Source organism: Alosa sapidissima, chromosome 22 (assembly GCF_018492685.1).
Source record: "Alosa sapidissima isolate fAloSap1 chromosome 22, fAloSap1.pri, whole genome shotgun sequence".
NCBI classification, from domain to species: Eukaryota; Metazoa; Chordata; class Actinopteri; order Clupeiformes; family Clupeidae; genus Alosa; species Alosa sapidissima.
The window spans coordinates 19180751-19197829 of NC_055978.1; the positions used below are offsets into that span (position 1 = coordinate 19180751).

The 17079-nt window shown below is 44.3% G+C and overlaps 1 protein-coding gene across 1 annotated transcript in view; it reads left to right on the forward strand.

Moving 5' to 3' along the window:
- The first annotated feature begins 201 nt into the window (after positions 1-201).
- Positions 202-17079, forward strand: part of LOC121697432 (leucine-rich repeats and immunoglobulin-like domains protein 3) — a 27743-nt gene continuing 10865 nt past the window's right edge. The window contains 6 exon segments of the mRNA XM_042078956.1: positions 202-680; positions 6237-6308; positions 6452-6526; positions 16547-16652; positions 16654-16682; positions 17035-17079. The exon segment at positions 17035-17079 is cut by the window's right edge and continues 99 nt beyond it. Coding sequence (XP_041934890.1) covers positions 478-680; positions 6237-6308; positions 6452-6526; positions 16547-16652; positions 16654-16682; positions 17035-17079 — 530 coding nt within the window. The 5' untranslated portion in view covers positions 202-477.

Here is a 17079-nt window from a genome sequence, read left to right on the forward strand (position 1 = left end):
GATTGTTCCCTGGCTCATACAAATAAACAATGGTAGAACAAAGTAACTAACTTTGTTATCATATTTAAAATGCGTTGTAGCCAACGTTTTCACCGTCTAGCTTGCGCAATAGTCTACTACGTTTCCCATAATGCCTCCACGAAACCTTTGCGCCCACAAGAAAGTGTTTGCGCATTATCCCAACAACCAATGGGACGGCTCGCTACGGGAGTCTGGCATGTGTCTGAACAACGAAGTGAAAAAGTGTAGCCTGAAACTTTTCTCGAAGGCATGGAGGAGGTCTTACCGAAAGTTTAAGCTCCACACTCTTTTAGTTTACACGGAGGAAAACAACCAAAGAACGCAGAGATTTGTAAATCCTTTACGAGACGAGGTTCTTACCTTGCGACTTTGGAGTTTTATTCTCTTCCGGATTTATCGTAGTCGCTTGGAAGTTCGTGTTTTTGGGAACGGAGCTGGAATTTTACCGTGTCGAAAATGTCCTCTCCAACGCGGCCGCTGAGGGCTGCGAAGTATGCAGTTGTTTTCCTCTTACTATGGCGAGTGGAACTAATACTTGGAAATGGAGACAAATCACATTCGTGTCCGTCTCCCTGCACATGTATAGATACTTTATTGGACTGCAGCCGACAGAAGTTGGGGAAAGTTCCTGATAATCTACCGCTTTGGATCGAACAGTTGTAAGTATATCAAAAATCGTTAGCTGTTTTTATCTTCACATATATAGCCTAGGGTTTGTAAATCCACGTTCTCCCGTTTTTGTTGTGGTAGTTCTACCACCTAATATATTTGTTGTTGGATAATTGTGTTTGCGACAAACTTTACGAATATGCGAATCTGTGTTTTGGATAGCCTACGTTACTTGTATCTTACGAGTAAGGGTTATGAGATTTAAATGGTTTCAGTGCGGCGTTGCTTCCCACAGAGCTTTGCTAATTTGCGAAAGGTGAGGCACTGTTGAACACGTTTTTTTTTATTTTTTTATTATAACTTTTAATATTACAATCAAATATCGGGGCTACATATGTTACCCGTAAGTCCTCAAGCGCTAAAAACAACAAATTCGAACGTAAGAAACTTTAACTAGCTTGCTAGCCTGCTTGACGATTAGAACACTGCTTGGGTTTTTTACCTTTTGTGAAGTCTAGTAGGCCGTAGTGATTCATTGTAGCTACCGAGTTTAAACTAGTTACACATTTATTGTAACAATATCGAATCATGGTAAGATTTGTGGTGCGGAGTAGCGCGAAATGTAAATGACTGTATTCGCATGGCTAGTGGGGGTAGCAGACACGACAGGGTGCTTGCGCACTGAATAGGACCTCTCCTTGCGGGGAGCTGTCGTAAAATAGAAGGCCAAGGGTTTGCATCTCAATCCATCTTTTGTTATTAGATAAGCCTCAGTAGCGTTTCAGTGTCATTTTAATAGTAGGCCTATAACAAAATACCAGTTGCATCTACAAATAGCTTTTGACTTTATTTCTGATAAAAATGTATGCTTATGCCTCTCTTCTAAGGTCAGATTTGTGGGATTAGGAACAGATTTAAAAACTGTAATTAAACAAGGAAGAGCTGTTGATCTGGGCTCATATTTCCTTAAACATCATTACAATCTGAAGTGAAATATGATCCGTGTTTTATATAAGTATGGCTTTAAATGATTATTTATAATCATGGGTTGTTCAAGAAATACACATACAATACAATTGACACTACTGTTTTGTGAATAATGGGTCCCTGGTTTAACAGGGAAATTATAGTATGGTGTATTTGTAAAGACCTGTTTAGTTTGCAGTTAATTCTGGTTTTAAAAAAGACTAAATAATATATAATGAAATAATAATTCAGAATATCCACCCAATTTATCCATTAATTTAAGATAACCTGGTGAATACAAGGTTTTGAGATGTGTGTGTGTAAAAGGATTTTGTTGTTAACCAGGCTCTAATAGTCTGACATTTTTATGCTTTGTTAGGTTTTATTTCTTATTGTGTAGAAAAGCAATATAACAACATGGAATATATTCATGGTATATGCCTTACACATAGTAGAATATATTCATGGAAGGCCCTACACCATGAATATATTCCACTATGTTGTTGTGTTGCTTTTGCTACCATGCGGAAAGACCTGGCAGAGTTGTCCCTTCTCACCATTTCTCATTTTTTCTCCCTCATATTTCCTATCGGCATCTCTCTCTTTCACTTACCCAAACACTCTCTCTCTCTGTCTTTCTTTCTCTCTCTCTCTCTCTGTCTCTCTCTCAAACACACACACACTCTCTCTTTCTTCATCTGTCTGTCACACACATATATACGCTCTCTCTCACACACACACACACAAACACAAACATAAACCCACACACTGAGAGTGAGCAAAGGAGAAAAGGGGTCTAGTGAGTGAGAATTCCAGGCTTGGGAGGAATAAATTCTTGGCGCTGTGGCCTGCTAATTTACGAGCCTTTTCTCAGGCACATCTTAGAGAGCGGAGAGTGGAGCAGCACGGCCTGCTGGCCCTTTAGTTTGGCACGGCCCCCGATACTTCTGCTGAATTTGCAGCTGCGCACTGCAGCCATGGGAATGATTAAGAAGCCCAGCAGACATGATGGTGGGGTCCATCTGTGTGCAACAAGAGAGAGAGAGAGAGAGAGAGAGAGAGAGAGAGAGAGAGAGAGAGAGAGAGAGAGAGAGATGGATGAAGGGAGGTACAGGAGAGAGAGAGAGGGATATGAGTGGATGAAGGGAGGTACAGGAGAGAGAGAACATAAAGGGTTGGGGGAGGTAGAGCGAGAGAAAGGGTTCGGGGAGGTAGAGAGAGAGGAAAAGAGGCACATGGAGGGGGGGTCGAGGCAAGAGTGGGAGGGCGGTATAGGGGAAAGAGGGAGAAGGCAGGTTTGTGTGTGTATGTGTGATAGAGAGCAAACAGGAGAGATTGTTTTTCATGTGGAATCCATCTCCTATGGAAATCAGTTTTCTTTTTACCTGAGATCTTCATAAGATGTTGAGGTGTGAGTGTGGAAGTAGGGTGTGTAAAATAAACTCCAGACTCCAGCCATTTCTAACACTGTAAAGCCCCTGGAGTATTAATGCAGGCAGTATTTCCACATCTTTTTTATGCTGAATGACTGCAATATGCAGGTGTCCGAGACAGACTCTCAATGGACCTAGAACTGAAATGCTAGAACTGTGTCACTTTGTAGATAAAGCCAAAGGGTGTCAAACAGCTAAAGGCCTCAGCTTTGGTTGGTGGCAGGCAAAAATGTCTGCACTTGATATGACACACACACACACACACATACACACACACTTCTACATCTATTAGCCCAAGTGTTTCATACATACCCCACTTGAGAGCACAGACATGCATAATCTTATCACTGTGAAGAGGACCGATAGGTTCCCTCAAGCCTGTGTGTGTGTGTGTGTGTGAGAGAGAGAGAGAGAGAGGGCAAAAGAAACACACACATAGACTTAGGTCAACTAGCCAAGCGAGCTCAGGAGAGTGATCTCCTGTGTGTGTGTGTGTGTGTGTGTGTGTGTGTGTGTGTTTATCTGATGAAACGCGTGTCGGGGACCTCAGGAGGAAGTGCTGGTGTTTAGAAGAGCTCTGCCTTATCGCTCCTCTCTGTGCAGCACTCCACACTGCTCTCAGCCCAGCCGCAGCACTGAGATGTCCATACAGATAGATATCCACACATCTACACACATGGAGAGAGAGAGAGAGAGAGAGAGAGAGAGAGAGAGAGAGAGAGAGAGAGAGAGAGAGAGAGAGAGAGAGAGACTGAGAGACTGAACAACACATACTGCTTTCTGTCAACAGAAGTGCAAGTATGGGCACCTTCACAGGGGGCAAATCACTGCATTCTGCTGTAGCTGTTTTTCACATGTAATGGTTCTCGTCCAATGTGGAGTTTGAAGGAATATATAAAAATTCACTGCCATATTGAGTTCATTAGAGTGAATGAATTAAATTACACAACGAAAAAATACTTGGAATAATACTCCCAATTTCCATTAATGTACGTTTAATATACCTTTTAATACCTTTTAAATATCACCATGTTGAAGACTTCTGATTTGTATATAATTTATCTTTCTATGTAATACCTAGGCCTATATGTAGTTTTATATGTAGTATCGATGTAATAACATATGATTAAAATCCTGTAAGACACTGCAGTCTCATGATTATGAAACACTTCATGTTAACCAGATCTTTAAGTACGCAGAGTATGCTTAAAGGATTTGTGTACGCAATTAGGGATGTGCCATATCATATCACTATCAATACCAGAATTGATCATATAGTTGATGACATGTTTATGTATGTGACACAAGGCAGGCAGCTCACAAGTAGAAATAGAACAAGTTCAAACTGTAGGCTAAGAAGAAAAGTGAATCACTGATGATAATTAAGGTTGCGTTTTACTTTTTGGGTTTGCCCATTTTCAACACTGTAAACTGATATGAATTGTGACCGAGAAAAGCAGTGGGGAATGACAAAGTTTTCATATTGTCATTTGTTATCGCAAACAATACATGGAAATATAATTATTTGAAGCTGGACGATTTTTCAGACAGATTTTTGCCGTTTTTTTAATAATTGGCATCGGCCAATTGCATTTGCGGACAGCCCAGTGTTGTTGCTGTGGAACACGTGTGACCCTGCCCCTTGTGTCAATCAAACGGCAAGGCTTAAATTCTTCTTTCAAAGGCCTATATGGTTAATTGATTAGATATGAAATTTTACGTTTTGAGAAAATTTGTGATTTGAAATTTTGAAAAAACTGTAGGCTACTTTAATACTTAATAACTTGAAAAAAAATATTAACCAGACAGACATATCGGCCATGGCTGCCCTGAGTTGAGAATTAGGCCTACACTGTCACCTTCTGAGAGTTGTTTTACTGTGTTAGGCTCGGGACCCCCTGCTTGGTTGTGCACTAAATCAGGCGTCATGCCTTGCTGCTTCCGAGGCCTGCTCAAGGCAGTGAAAGTGTGTGTGTGTGTGTGTGTGTGTGTGTACAACTCCAGTCCCTGGGCCTCCCGAATGCTCACAGTACTGGGAGGGGGGGGGGGGGGGGGGGTCCCAATAAAAAAAAAAAACTAAAAAAAAACTGGCTGGTGTTGAAGCACAAAACCAGGCGCTTGCAGCAGAATGGGGAGAGTAGAAGAGAGAGGAGGGGAGGGCAGGGTAGGCCAGGCCAGGCCAGGCCAGGCGCGACAGAAGAGATTGCACCAGAGAGGAGAAGAGAGGGGAGGAGGGAGGGAGGGGGAACCGGGAATCAAAGGCTTAGTGCTCATGCTCGCTCCCACATTGTGAATAGATTACGAGTCGTTACTCTTTTTTTACCTTTTTCTGCTCCCTCCCTCCCTTCCTCCCACACACACATATGCAGACACTCACACATAAACTCACACTCTCGCCTTCGCTCTCCATCTTTCTCTCTCCTTTCTCTCTCTCTCTCTCTCTCTTTCTCTCTCTCTCTTTCTCCCTCCCTCTCTTCTCAGTCTGTAATGGCTTCCAGATGGGGCACTGGGCCTAGCTTGAGTGTCTGGCACCACGGTGTGATGGTGAACGACTGCGTCAGTAACTCCACACTCTTATGGGGGCCAAGGCAGTCTCTCTCTCTCTCTCTTTCTCTCTCTCTTTTCTTTCTTTCTTTTTTCTTTCTTTCTCTCATTGTTTCCCCTCTCATTCTCTATTTGTCCCTCCTCTTTCTTTCTCTCTCTTGATGTTTTCCCCCTCTTATTCTCTATCATTCTTTCTTCTCTCTCTCTCTCTCTCTTTCTCTCCCTCCTCTCTACATCTTGTTTTCCCCTCTCGTTGTTCTCCATTCCTCTGTGCCAGTCTTCTTGGCCCGTTCTCAACTCAAATCCCTGGTCTTTTACTACAAAAAAAAGTCAGAAGAGGCAAAACACCAGCACTGATTCCCACCACCACCACTGCCAGCCCACTCTACTTATCTGGTGGCCTGCTTAATATCCACATTTCACCAGCAGATTGTATGTGTGGACTTCTGTTATTACTGCCGTGTGTGTGTGTGTGTGTGAGAAAGAGAGAGTGAGTTTGTATGGGGGATAGAAAAGGTTGTGAATTTGTCTTGGGACAAGCCTCTCCTGAAGAATCATAAACCACACCATGGTTTGGTAAGAGTTTGTCACATCAGCCAACAGACACAAACATGCACACACACTCTCTCACTCACTCATACTCACCCATGCCTGTCTTTGCAGGGACCTGAGCCATAACAAGCTCCAGTCACTTGACGGTTCTTTGTTTGGGAAACTACAGCACCTAAGTGAAATGTAAGTATGCCGGTCCTTCCCCTGCCCCAAAGCCCATTACTTCCTAAAATAAACAGCTCCTTCAGCACCTCTGGCTGGCTCTGGTGATTCTCCTCTCCTGTGACACATCCTCCAACCTGTGCCCCTTGTTTATCCCTCCGCAGAAAGTTAAACAACAACGAGCTGGACGCAATTCCTGATCTGGGCCCGGTGGCAGGAAACATCACAACTCTGATTCTGTGAGTATTGGGGTCCAGCTTTGAATCTCTGCTGCACTTTTGTGTGTGTGTGTGTGTGTGTGTGTTTTATCACTCTGTGCTAGTGTCAGGCCTGGGAGTCTTTGTTTGTGTGTCTTTGTGTGTTCTTTCATGGCTGGCTGCCTTTCCTTCTTAAAACCTCCGGCAGAGGAGCGTGCATTTCCTGCATGCGTTTGGTACCTTGTTTGCCTGTCTTGTTTGATTAGCCCGGTATAGCAGTACACATAGAGAAGGCGATTTGTGTGTTTTCTTTTCAGCATGTGTTTGTGTTTTTGTATCTTTCCTCTGACAAACTGTGTTTGCTGATTTTGCTTTGTATGTTTTTTCGCATTTGTTTTTTGTCCCTTATACCTCTGCACGTCGTCCATGTTTGTTGCGTCTCCTTTCCCAGTCTCTGCTGGTGCTGTACGTACCAGGGAACTGCACCGCACTAGCCAGGGCTGCAGTGAGAGTTAGCCGCCTGTAATTAAGATTCCTCTAGCGGCCACCAGTGTAGTCGCACTCCCAGCCCGAGTCTCTCTCTCTCTCTCTCTCTCTCTCTCTCTCTCTCTCTCTGTCTCTCTCTCTGTCTCTCTCTCTCTGTCTCTCTGTCTCTCTGTGTGCTCCCAGAGTCCCGTGGTGCTAGTACCCAGACAGTACTTGCGGCGTGAGAAGTACCAGTCACTTGCCAGACTGGTCATTTGAAACAGCGTGTCCTTTCGTGTTCCTCTAGGGTCAGGATCATCTGCCGGAAATAGTTCCATGCGGCCATAGAGCCACAACAGTGCAGGATTAAGCTACTCCCAATTCTTTATTGGCTTTTTTGATGGTTTACACGTAAAATGGCATATATACGCCGGTTCCCTCCATTTTCAAAGTGTTTTCATGTCAGGATGATGGATGTCCAGTGGCTTCAGAGTTGCTTGTGAATGATGTGCTGCTTTGGGTTTCTGTGTAGTCCGGGTCAGGCTGGGTTGTATGGTTCATCCAAGCAGAAGGCAGGACTCACAGATAAACAGCTTGCTATTACATCTTTAAAATCAGACTAGTATGGAGACAATATAGGGCCCAAGCCTTCCAGATTGATAATCTCTCCTCATGAAATCAAATGAATGCGCAGTTTCCTGCACATAGATTTAGTCTAGTCCTAGACCAAAAGAAGACTTCGGTGAGGATCTCCACTGAAAGAGCTTTTAGTTTTAAGTCGCTACTGTAACTATAATATGATAATCTGTTCAGCCATTGCAGGCTTATGCAAATTCAATTTGAGGTCACTGAGGGCCTGTCCACACGGAGACGGAAACGCAGAGGTTTTGCTTCGTCTTGGCCGAGCGTCCAAACGAATCCTGTAAATGCACTGCCCGAAACCGCACTTTTCTGAAACCTGGTCCCAGAGTGGAAAAATCTGAAACCGTAGCCCGTTTGAATTCGTTTAGACAGCGAAACCGCACATCCTGCTTGTGTATCGATGATGTCATCGCCACACCTCAGCTGCCCTGGACTTGCACTTATAGTATTGCCTAACAATACTAGTTTTCATACATGACATTACCTACGATTACACTCCGTAAGATAAATATCACAACTGGTGCTGCGCAGCGATGATAGCTTATGACTTGGTGGACTGAACACTGTTTTTTCCCGGTGTTTTTTAATGCATTCTAGCTACTGTCAGTGACGTGAGAGAACTTAAGTTATTAGGAAAGTGCGGTGTAAGTTTAGGCTACATTAATTTGTGCGTAGTGCCAGTGTCATTAATTTATTTTACATGTCTTACAACATATATACATGCATTCACAGTCGAGTGAAATCAGATATAAGCATACAAAGACGCTTAGAACTCACGTTAAGCCGATGGTAGCACACTGAATGCAAATGCGCGATTTGATGCAGGCAAACGTATTGACTGTTACTAACGAAGGTTTTATAGCAATATTATAAATGTGGCGACAGAATAGCCTAGAACTTGGGTAAGCCTTGCGTTTAGTAGCCTAATTGCGGTGATAGCCAAAACTAATGTGAATCACGGACTATCCTACAACCAAAGAAAGTAAAGGTGATTAGTAGGCCTACCTGCGTTAGCCAAATAAAGGACGGGACTGCACCCTTCACAAACCGTAAAATAAAGTTTATTAGTTTTACAGTTGACTACAGTTGACAGTTCACCATCAGTCCACACAAACAATTCTGGTTTCCTTGCACTAGCCATTTCATCGTAGCCTATTCTGTCTGTTTGTAAAGCGCAAGTTTTGGTCAATTTCTGTAAAGAGACAGTGCCACCTATAGGCCTGGGGTATGAAGTAACGTGTTGAGTCGTGTTGAGATGGATCCGTTTGGACGCATGTAGGTGTACGTGTAGACTAGGCCTAAGGTCTTTAGAGACACATTTGAATGATTCATATTAGTTTGTATCTAGGTTTAATCGTGTCTGCTGTTCTCATCATTTTTGTATTGTAGGTTTGTTGATGAGTAATCGTGAACACATTTTCACACTGCAGAAAGTGATTGTAGAAAAAGAACTCTGTGCAGACACATTAAATCACCTGTAGACACCTCACCTGAAGATATTCAAGGATCAAATGATTTCCGTGTTTGCGTTCTCACATCTGCCCCCCTCCACTACTATCACTGCCAAAAAAAAGGAATGTCAGGGAAGCACTGGATTTAGGGTGAAAACTAGAACAAGGTTTATCTCCTCCTCTACCTGCAGCCCCCAGACAAACAAGCCAGAACATGAGGAGAAGCCCGAGTTAGGAGGTGTGCAGACATGTGTGTGTGTGAGCGAGAGAGAGAACGTGTGTATGTGTGAGAGAGTGTGTGTGTGTGAGGTGTGTGAGGTGTGGCCTCGACCCACAGGTGTGAATGAAAGAACGCTCCCTCTAGCCTGCTGGTGGGTGAAGTGTACCTGCAGGCCTGTAGGAGTTTTAGGTGTTTTTTTTGACACAGCCGGCCATTCAAAAGTTTCGGGTTACTTTGAAATATTCTTGTTTTTCATGAAAACATACATGAATTGAATAGGAATTGGGACCAAGTGAATAGGAAATACATATTAGAGGTTAGACATGATGCTTTTTTGTTAATGTTTATTTTTTTAGTATTGAAAGGTAGCAAACTTGTTTTGAAAGCTTGTGTAAAAGCAGTTGCACAATATGCACAACCCATACATGATGGTGTTTTTATGGTGGCTTTATCACAATCTGTTAGCCTGTTCAGAGTCTTTTTGTTTTGAATATCATCTCTCACGATCTCACTGGTGTGTTAGAAGCGGAATCATGTATTATTCAGTGGCCAGCTCCATTGTATCTTTGCCCTGTGACCTCTTGCAGTTACATGCTGTCATTCATGACCTGTTTTAATCTAAAACAGCTGGCACTAGATCACCAGGGTTCATTTCTTAAAAGGGATGGTTTTCTAATCGATGTGCTCTCTCATCAGCACTAGATATGCTGTCTGGTAAAAAAAAAGAGCTTCTTGCATTGATATGATTCTTTTGCCCATGTGGAAATCATTACACTAGCATTGCTTACAGCAGTATCTGTTGGAGGAAACTATCAAATTGAGAAGATAAATCTGAGATTGTTTCATGGCGATGTCAACACACTTCAGTGGTCAGTCGGTTCTATCGTAAGGCCACAGCTGTCGGCGTTGCTCTTGCATCATGGGAGGAGGGTCATTCTCAAACCACCTCCTACTTACAACACACTCGTTCAATGTTTGTGGCTTGTTCAACATTTGACGGAAGCTCGCCTCGTACCTCTAAAGAACCGTGGCTCTCGTGGAGGACCGGAGGCTCTCTGTTTCCAGAGAACTCGGCGGTGGTCATGGTGGATTTGTTTTGTCTTTGTCGGGTGGTAGTGGTAGGGATGGAAGAGGCCTTGGTGCTACAGGCAAATGTGCTGAAAATTTGAGCTGTCACTTTGAATCAGCAGCACCCGCTCTGCTCACCACACCCCACAGCCCCTTCTTTTGGGAGGGAGGGCGGAATGATGGTCAGGAGTGTGTGTGTGTGTGTGTGTGTGTGTGTGTGTGTGAGAGAGAGAGTGAAGAGCCGGTGGTGGTTGTGGAGGATCGAGGGGGGTTGCAAATAGCACATTTCTCCTTGGTTGTGTGTCATTCTCTTTCCCTCTCTCTCTGGTGGAGAATGCGCCTGAGTAAGTGTGGTATTTCCTATTGGACGGCGAACAGAGATTTTTCGGGGGCCGTCAGATGACTCCGCTCTCCCTGCCGTGGCGCCTCAAATGCAAGCCCAGGCTGCCTGCCTGCATTGGGGAAGAAAAGCGAGAGTGAGTGAGAGAGAGAGAGAAAGAGTGAAGTAAAGGGAGAAGGAGAGAGCACCAAGGGAATACCAAGGTGCTGGGGGGGGGGGTGGTGAGAGAGAGACAGAGAGAGAGAGCAAGCAAGAAAGCAGCATAGTTTATCGAGAACAATTCTGTTACGGAACTCATCACTCTGAGTGAGTCAGCCCCTCAACACTTTAAACCCCAATTTTATTTTGTTCTGTTTTTCATTTGTATTTTTATTTTATTTTATCAAATGCAGACTGCTTTGAAGACTTGAGATGGGAAATTGAGACTGTAGATTTGTGTTGGCTCGTTCTCTTTTTGAACTGCTTGCTGGCAAGGAGCAGTTCTGGAATGTGCGTGGTGTAGTTTTTTTCCCACATTTTCTGAGGCAAGCCCTAAATTTTGGTCAGTGAGAAACATATGAGAAAGTGTATGGAAAAAATCCCTCTGGCATCTCCCTCCACACTCCTCTCACACACAAACACACACAAACACACTCTCACACACACACACTCACACACACACACACACATGATAAGAGATTGAGGCGGTATCACTCTTTTTAATCAAAGCAGTCCCAAGTTACTTGTTTTTTTTTTCCAGTGCGATCCAAATTAGCCCTGCAATCAAAGAACAATTTGCCAACAAACAGCATTCGTAGTACAGAGAGAGAGAGAGAGAAAGAGAGTGAGAGAGAGCAAGAGAGAGCGAGCAATGGAAAGAGAGAGAGAGAGTGATGGATAGATACAGGGAGAGAGACTTTGCCGTAAAAAGCAGAGGTCCCCTTTAATGGTTAAAACCCCCATAAATTCCTGGGAAATTGTTCAATTAATTAAAATGATCATGACTCGATTACTGCCAGCTGCTGCTCGAGAGCCGTTTGTTTTTCCTGCAGACTCCAGGGTCAGAGGAGTCGGCCAGAGCTGCCACTATGTCTGCCTGACTGTTTGAATAAGAACTAAGTGGCATTTGATACTCTGCTGCTCTTTTCTCCCTCTCTCTCCCTTTCCATCTCTCTCTCTCTCTCTCTCTCTCTCTCTCTTTCTCCAAGTCTCTTTCTTGTGCTCTCTCTTTCTCTCTCTCTCTCTCTCTCTCTCTCTCTCTCTCTTTCTCCAAGTCTCTTTCTTGTGCTCTCTCTTTCTCTCTCTCTCTCTCTCTCTCTCTCTCTCTCTTCTCTCTCCAAGTCTCTTTCTTGTGCTCTCTCTTTCTTTCTCTCTCTGTGTCGTACTCCATCTCTGTCCTTTGCTCTCCTTTTTGCATTCTCTGGTGGTCTCACCATTCTCTCTCACTTTCTCTCTCTAGCTCCTTCGCTCCTCCTATTTTCTTTGCTTGCAGCCCCCCCCACCCACCCAACACACACATACACACCACACACCACACACAAACTACACACACACACACACACACACACACCAGGCAAAGGAGACAGAAGTAGAAGGAGAGAGAGTTTTGGAGTGTTCCCCTGTGTCATGGGAGAGGAAACTCTTTGACTCTACAAGATGTGAAGGGGAGGCTTAGGGAAGGGTCCATTGTAGTTGCCATCTTATTAATCTCATGCAGAAGGGATCATTACCACATGGGGAAAATATGCCGAAATTGAATTTGTGCTTGTGTGAAAAAATAATGATTTTCTGTACCTCGGCCTGTGTATCTGTTTTTGTGTGTGTGGGAGAGCGAGAGAGTTTTATTTTTTCCTCAAGCACTCCCTCTGCCAAGTTTCTTGTGGGTGTGTGTATTTTCTATAATAGTTGAAAGCGGCACATACAGCAATGGCATCAGTGGGCACTATAGTTCCAACACACACACACACACACACACACACACACACACACACACACACACACACACTTTGGGTTGCGGATCAGCTCTTCTAGAACTCTAGAAGTGTCTGGAAGTATAAACTCTTTCCCAGAATACTACAGAACTGCATCCAAACGCACAGGGTGTCTAGTGTCTAGTTTGTGATGAAGTCAAAATAAACACATTCAGACAAGAAATGTGAAAACTATGTTTGTTTGTTCTTCTGTTTATGTTTTGATTGTTTTTTTTTTTTAGATCTTTGAGGTTTTGGCAAAATACTCGATTTTTGATGCACTCATGTAGATATTTGAGAATGCTGTCCTTCCATGAGCTTCTTTTTCAAACCTTGGCATATTTAAATTTTTAGTAAAATATTTAGCAAAAGACACACCTGAAGGAAAACTATAATCAAGCTTGCCGGTGTGATATTTCAGTCTGCCTTTTGTGTACGTTTTGGTATAAATGTTAGACATTGGAATGCTAGTTATGTACCAAGCCAGTGGAGCAGTAAAGGAACAGTAATAATTCACTCATTATTTAGTGAGCTGTGGCTCCTCACACACACACACATGTTTATATATTTAAGACATTTTTTTTATCTCTACCTAAGAAGGGAAATATTTTCTTAGATCAATTGTCTTATCTTAACAGTTCATGTCTGATACAAATTATTATTATTTTTATTGAGTTGCCTGTCTAGAATGTGGCTTGTTTGTTCCTCAGATGTTAGACAAGTCTAGTGTATGGCATAGATTAGCTGTTTGTTTGTGTGTGTGTGTGTCTGTGTCTGGGTGTTTGTTTGAGTAAGTGTGTGAACGCGAGCAGAGCCCTGGGCTTGAAGACTGACAGGCCAGGCCTCAGCCTATTTAAGTAATGGCGCGTAATGGCCTTATTTGCAGAAAATTGGTGAAACAAATTGAAATTTTGTGTGGCGTCAGACGCACAATGACCACGTTGTTTTGGCCTGCACCTGGCCTTGGACCTGGAGCTGCATACGAGCAGAGACGAGTCTCTGCTGCCTGCTCCCTGACATGTCCTGGAGGAGACCACATTAGATCTCATGGCAGATCTGTGTGTGACTGTGTGTGTGTGTGTGAGTTAGAGAGAAAACAGAAAATAAGGGAAGCCTTTAAACAACTCAGGAGGCATTTGTTCTTGGAGGGAAGTAAAGGCATGAAAGCTAACAAGAGAGAGAGAGAGAGCGAGCGAGAGAGAGAGAGAGAGCGAGCGAGAGAGAGAGCGAGCGAGAGGGAGCAAGAGAGAGAGCGAGATGAGTGGGGCAGGAAGAAGGAGGCGGTTTCGATTGAGGTTTGAGTGGAACTGCGAGTGGGTTTATCAACTTTGTTAGATGGAAGTCTACCCTTGGGAGTCCTTGGATTAGGCATGCTCAGAGGATGCCTGTTGACTGTGTACTACTGTACCATTTATGTCAGTCATAAGTGTGTCTGTTATGTTGTGATGCGATGAACATTGGGGAACAGGTTTGTTGGAACGGAGTGTGTCCAAACAGACAGGTAAAACTTTGTTGAGATCTGATAAGCAGGCCTTGCCTGAGTTTGAGTTGAGTTTGTCACCTGGCAGCACTTCGGGCCGAACTTGAATTCCTGGATCTACACAGCCCTCTCGTTTGCTTTCACCCATGACCTGTGTGTGTGTTTCTGCGTGAGAGAGAGCGAGAGATAAGGGTACTGTGTGCTATGGAAGGTGAAGAATTTAGACAGACAAAATGGGTCGGGCAGACGTATTGAGAGTGGATGACCATAATATTAATTGTCCGAGGACGAGAGTTTTAGAGAAAGAATGGCTATGAGTGAAGGACAGATTGAGAGAGAAAGATTCTGTGTGTGTGTGAGAGAGGTGAAAGAGAGAGACTGTGTGTGTGGGAGACAGACAGAAAGAGTGTGTGTGTGAGGTGAAAGAGGAGCCGCAGGTGGAGCGCAGCTTCTTTTGTGTGCTGGCCGGGGGCTGCCGGTGCGTGCTAAGCCCTTTGCAAATCTGCACACAAAAGGCCAGCTTGTTGCGGGCCTGTCTTCTGGGGGGGACGGCTCCACCATGGCCGCCGCCTGGCTGTCGACATTCCCCGTCATCTCTGAGGACTCTCTCGCTCGCTCTTTAGTTCCTGTGGTGTGGCCACAGCCGTAGACTCAGGTGAGCAGTGCCCAGGTCTTCCACAGACGTCCATAGAGACAGTGTTGGAATGCAGGGTATTTTGTTATTCTGTGTTGCCGTCCCAAGGCCTTTGCTAGGCTGGCACGTTGTAGGCTGGCATGGGTCGTGCTGAGCTTTGGTTGCTCTGGCTGATGAGTGGTGCAAGGGGTTGAGGGTAGACATGCGCTGGCAGGATGAGGTTACCCTGAGGCCTCTCCACCAACCCCAGCTCCAGACTCCAGTAGAGGAGGAAGAGAAGGACAAATTGAGTGTCCTTCATGGTTCTCTTCAAGTTCCTCGGAGAGCTGAGAACTGAAAATGTTCCAGAAAGATCTCTGAGAGAATCTTAAGGAGAACCTTGTAGGAGTTCTTTAGTTGTAGTTAATAGTTTTTTACTTAATAGTTACATAGCATGCCAGTGGAGGAGATTATTATTACTCTATAGGAAGATATGCTGCATATGCTAGATATGAGACTTTGTAGTTAAGTTACAACTGAACACAGACTCGTCAACGAATGGTTTTAACACAGCATTTCTTTACCACCATGTTGAACGGGAAGAATTCTGTCTCGATGCTTGTTCCTCCCGCTCTCAGTTATGCATCATGGCCCAAGCATGTGTGTAAGGCCAGTCTGAGACTACCACAGAATTAGTGTGCAGTTTGATTTGGTTAGATCAAAGAAGTAACTGCTCATTAGATATTTCTGTATTTCTTACTGAGCTCAGGGAGGTAAAATCCATCAGCATGATTGTAGCGGATATTGAAGCAAGACCCGCAATCCAGCAAGCATGATGGAATCCCCCCCACCCCCCAATTCTCTCCCTCTTCCTCACGCACGTTCTCTCTCTCTCTCTCTCTCTCTCTCTCTCTCTCTCTCTCTCTCTCTCTCTCTCTCTCTCTCTCTCTCTCTCTCTCTCTCTCTCTCTCTCTCTCTCTCTCTCTCTCTCTCTCTTACTCCCTCCCAAAATCTCTCCCAAACTCTCCCTCTCACTCTCTGGGTGCACAAAGAGCACACTGTACAAGGCCCTGTTTATAACCCAGGCCGTCCCTGCACTGCAATTTAGGAGGCGTGCAACTCAGGAAATCGTCGGCCCCTGCCGCGGCATGCTTTCGCTCAGGGGATGCCATTCATCAGACAAGTAATTGGCAGGTTTTTTTAAATACCTTGTTAGTAATTACCTTATAAACTAAATAACACAGCACTGAAGCCCCCACGGCTGGAGTCGACCCCCATCCATAAGACTCGGCATCGTCGGTTTGCGAAAAGGTGCCTGTGACAACGGCCATGATAGTGAGGTAGTCAGACTCAAATTTCCACAACAATTGTGATTGAAGAAAACTTCAGATTTGGCAGAAGAACTTAACTATGTGGATAGAAGCTGACTCCTTTCCTGGGAATGATCAGTGAATCAGAGGACACTCAACTGCAGCAGTAGTCAAATCAGCCATGCAACTGCTGCTGCGGCCACTACACCTAGATCTAGGGCTTTCAGGACTTGCGCTCTGAGCTGATTTAAGATGATGCCTGTTGTTAACATAACAAGTCAGAAAAATGTACCTGATTGTATCTCATATTGGAATAGTTTGGAGGGTGGTACAGAGTGTAAAGTGCATTTGTTGATACCAGTTGTTTCTCTTTGATGCTCTTTTTTCCACCTTTTCGTGAGTAGCTCCGTCCGGGTCTATGTGTGTGGGGGAAATGTGAGCTCGTTGACCCGTGTTATTAAAATATCCCCCGCCCTCCCCTGTTTGGACGTAATTAATTGAGCCGCCGGTGTCTGTGTTTTCAGAGCAAACAACAAGATCAGCAGGATGTCCCCGGAGCACCTGAAGCCCATGGCGGCCCTGGAGACGCTGGACCTTAGCAACAACAACCTGGTCGAGCTGCGCAGCGGATCGCTACCCCCCCCTGCCTCTCAAGAACCTGTAAGTCCCCAGCCCCACCCCCAGCAGCGACCACCCAGCCTTCAGAATGACCGTTAGGGCCCTCAAAGGGACAATTTAACACCAAACAGGAGCTAACGGCAGCTGTGCTTACACTATACCACACACAGAGGCATCTAGAAAATCATAACATAAAAAAAAGGATTTTGTATACTCATTTCTCTCTAGATATGACTACTGGAATTGTTTGTTTGTCTATTTTATATTACATACTTTCAAGCTTCTAGGAAAAAGAGTGCAAACTTTGGCTTTAAGAATTTGTAACTTTCGACTTCAGATAGCTGTTATTTAAAAGCAAAATGAAAGGTCATTGACTCATCCAACTCTGCTTAAGGTACCTGAACAACAACCGGATATCTATGTTGGAGTTGGGTTGCTT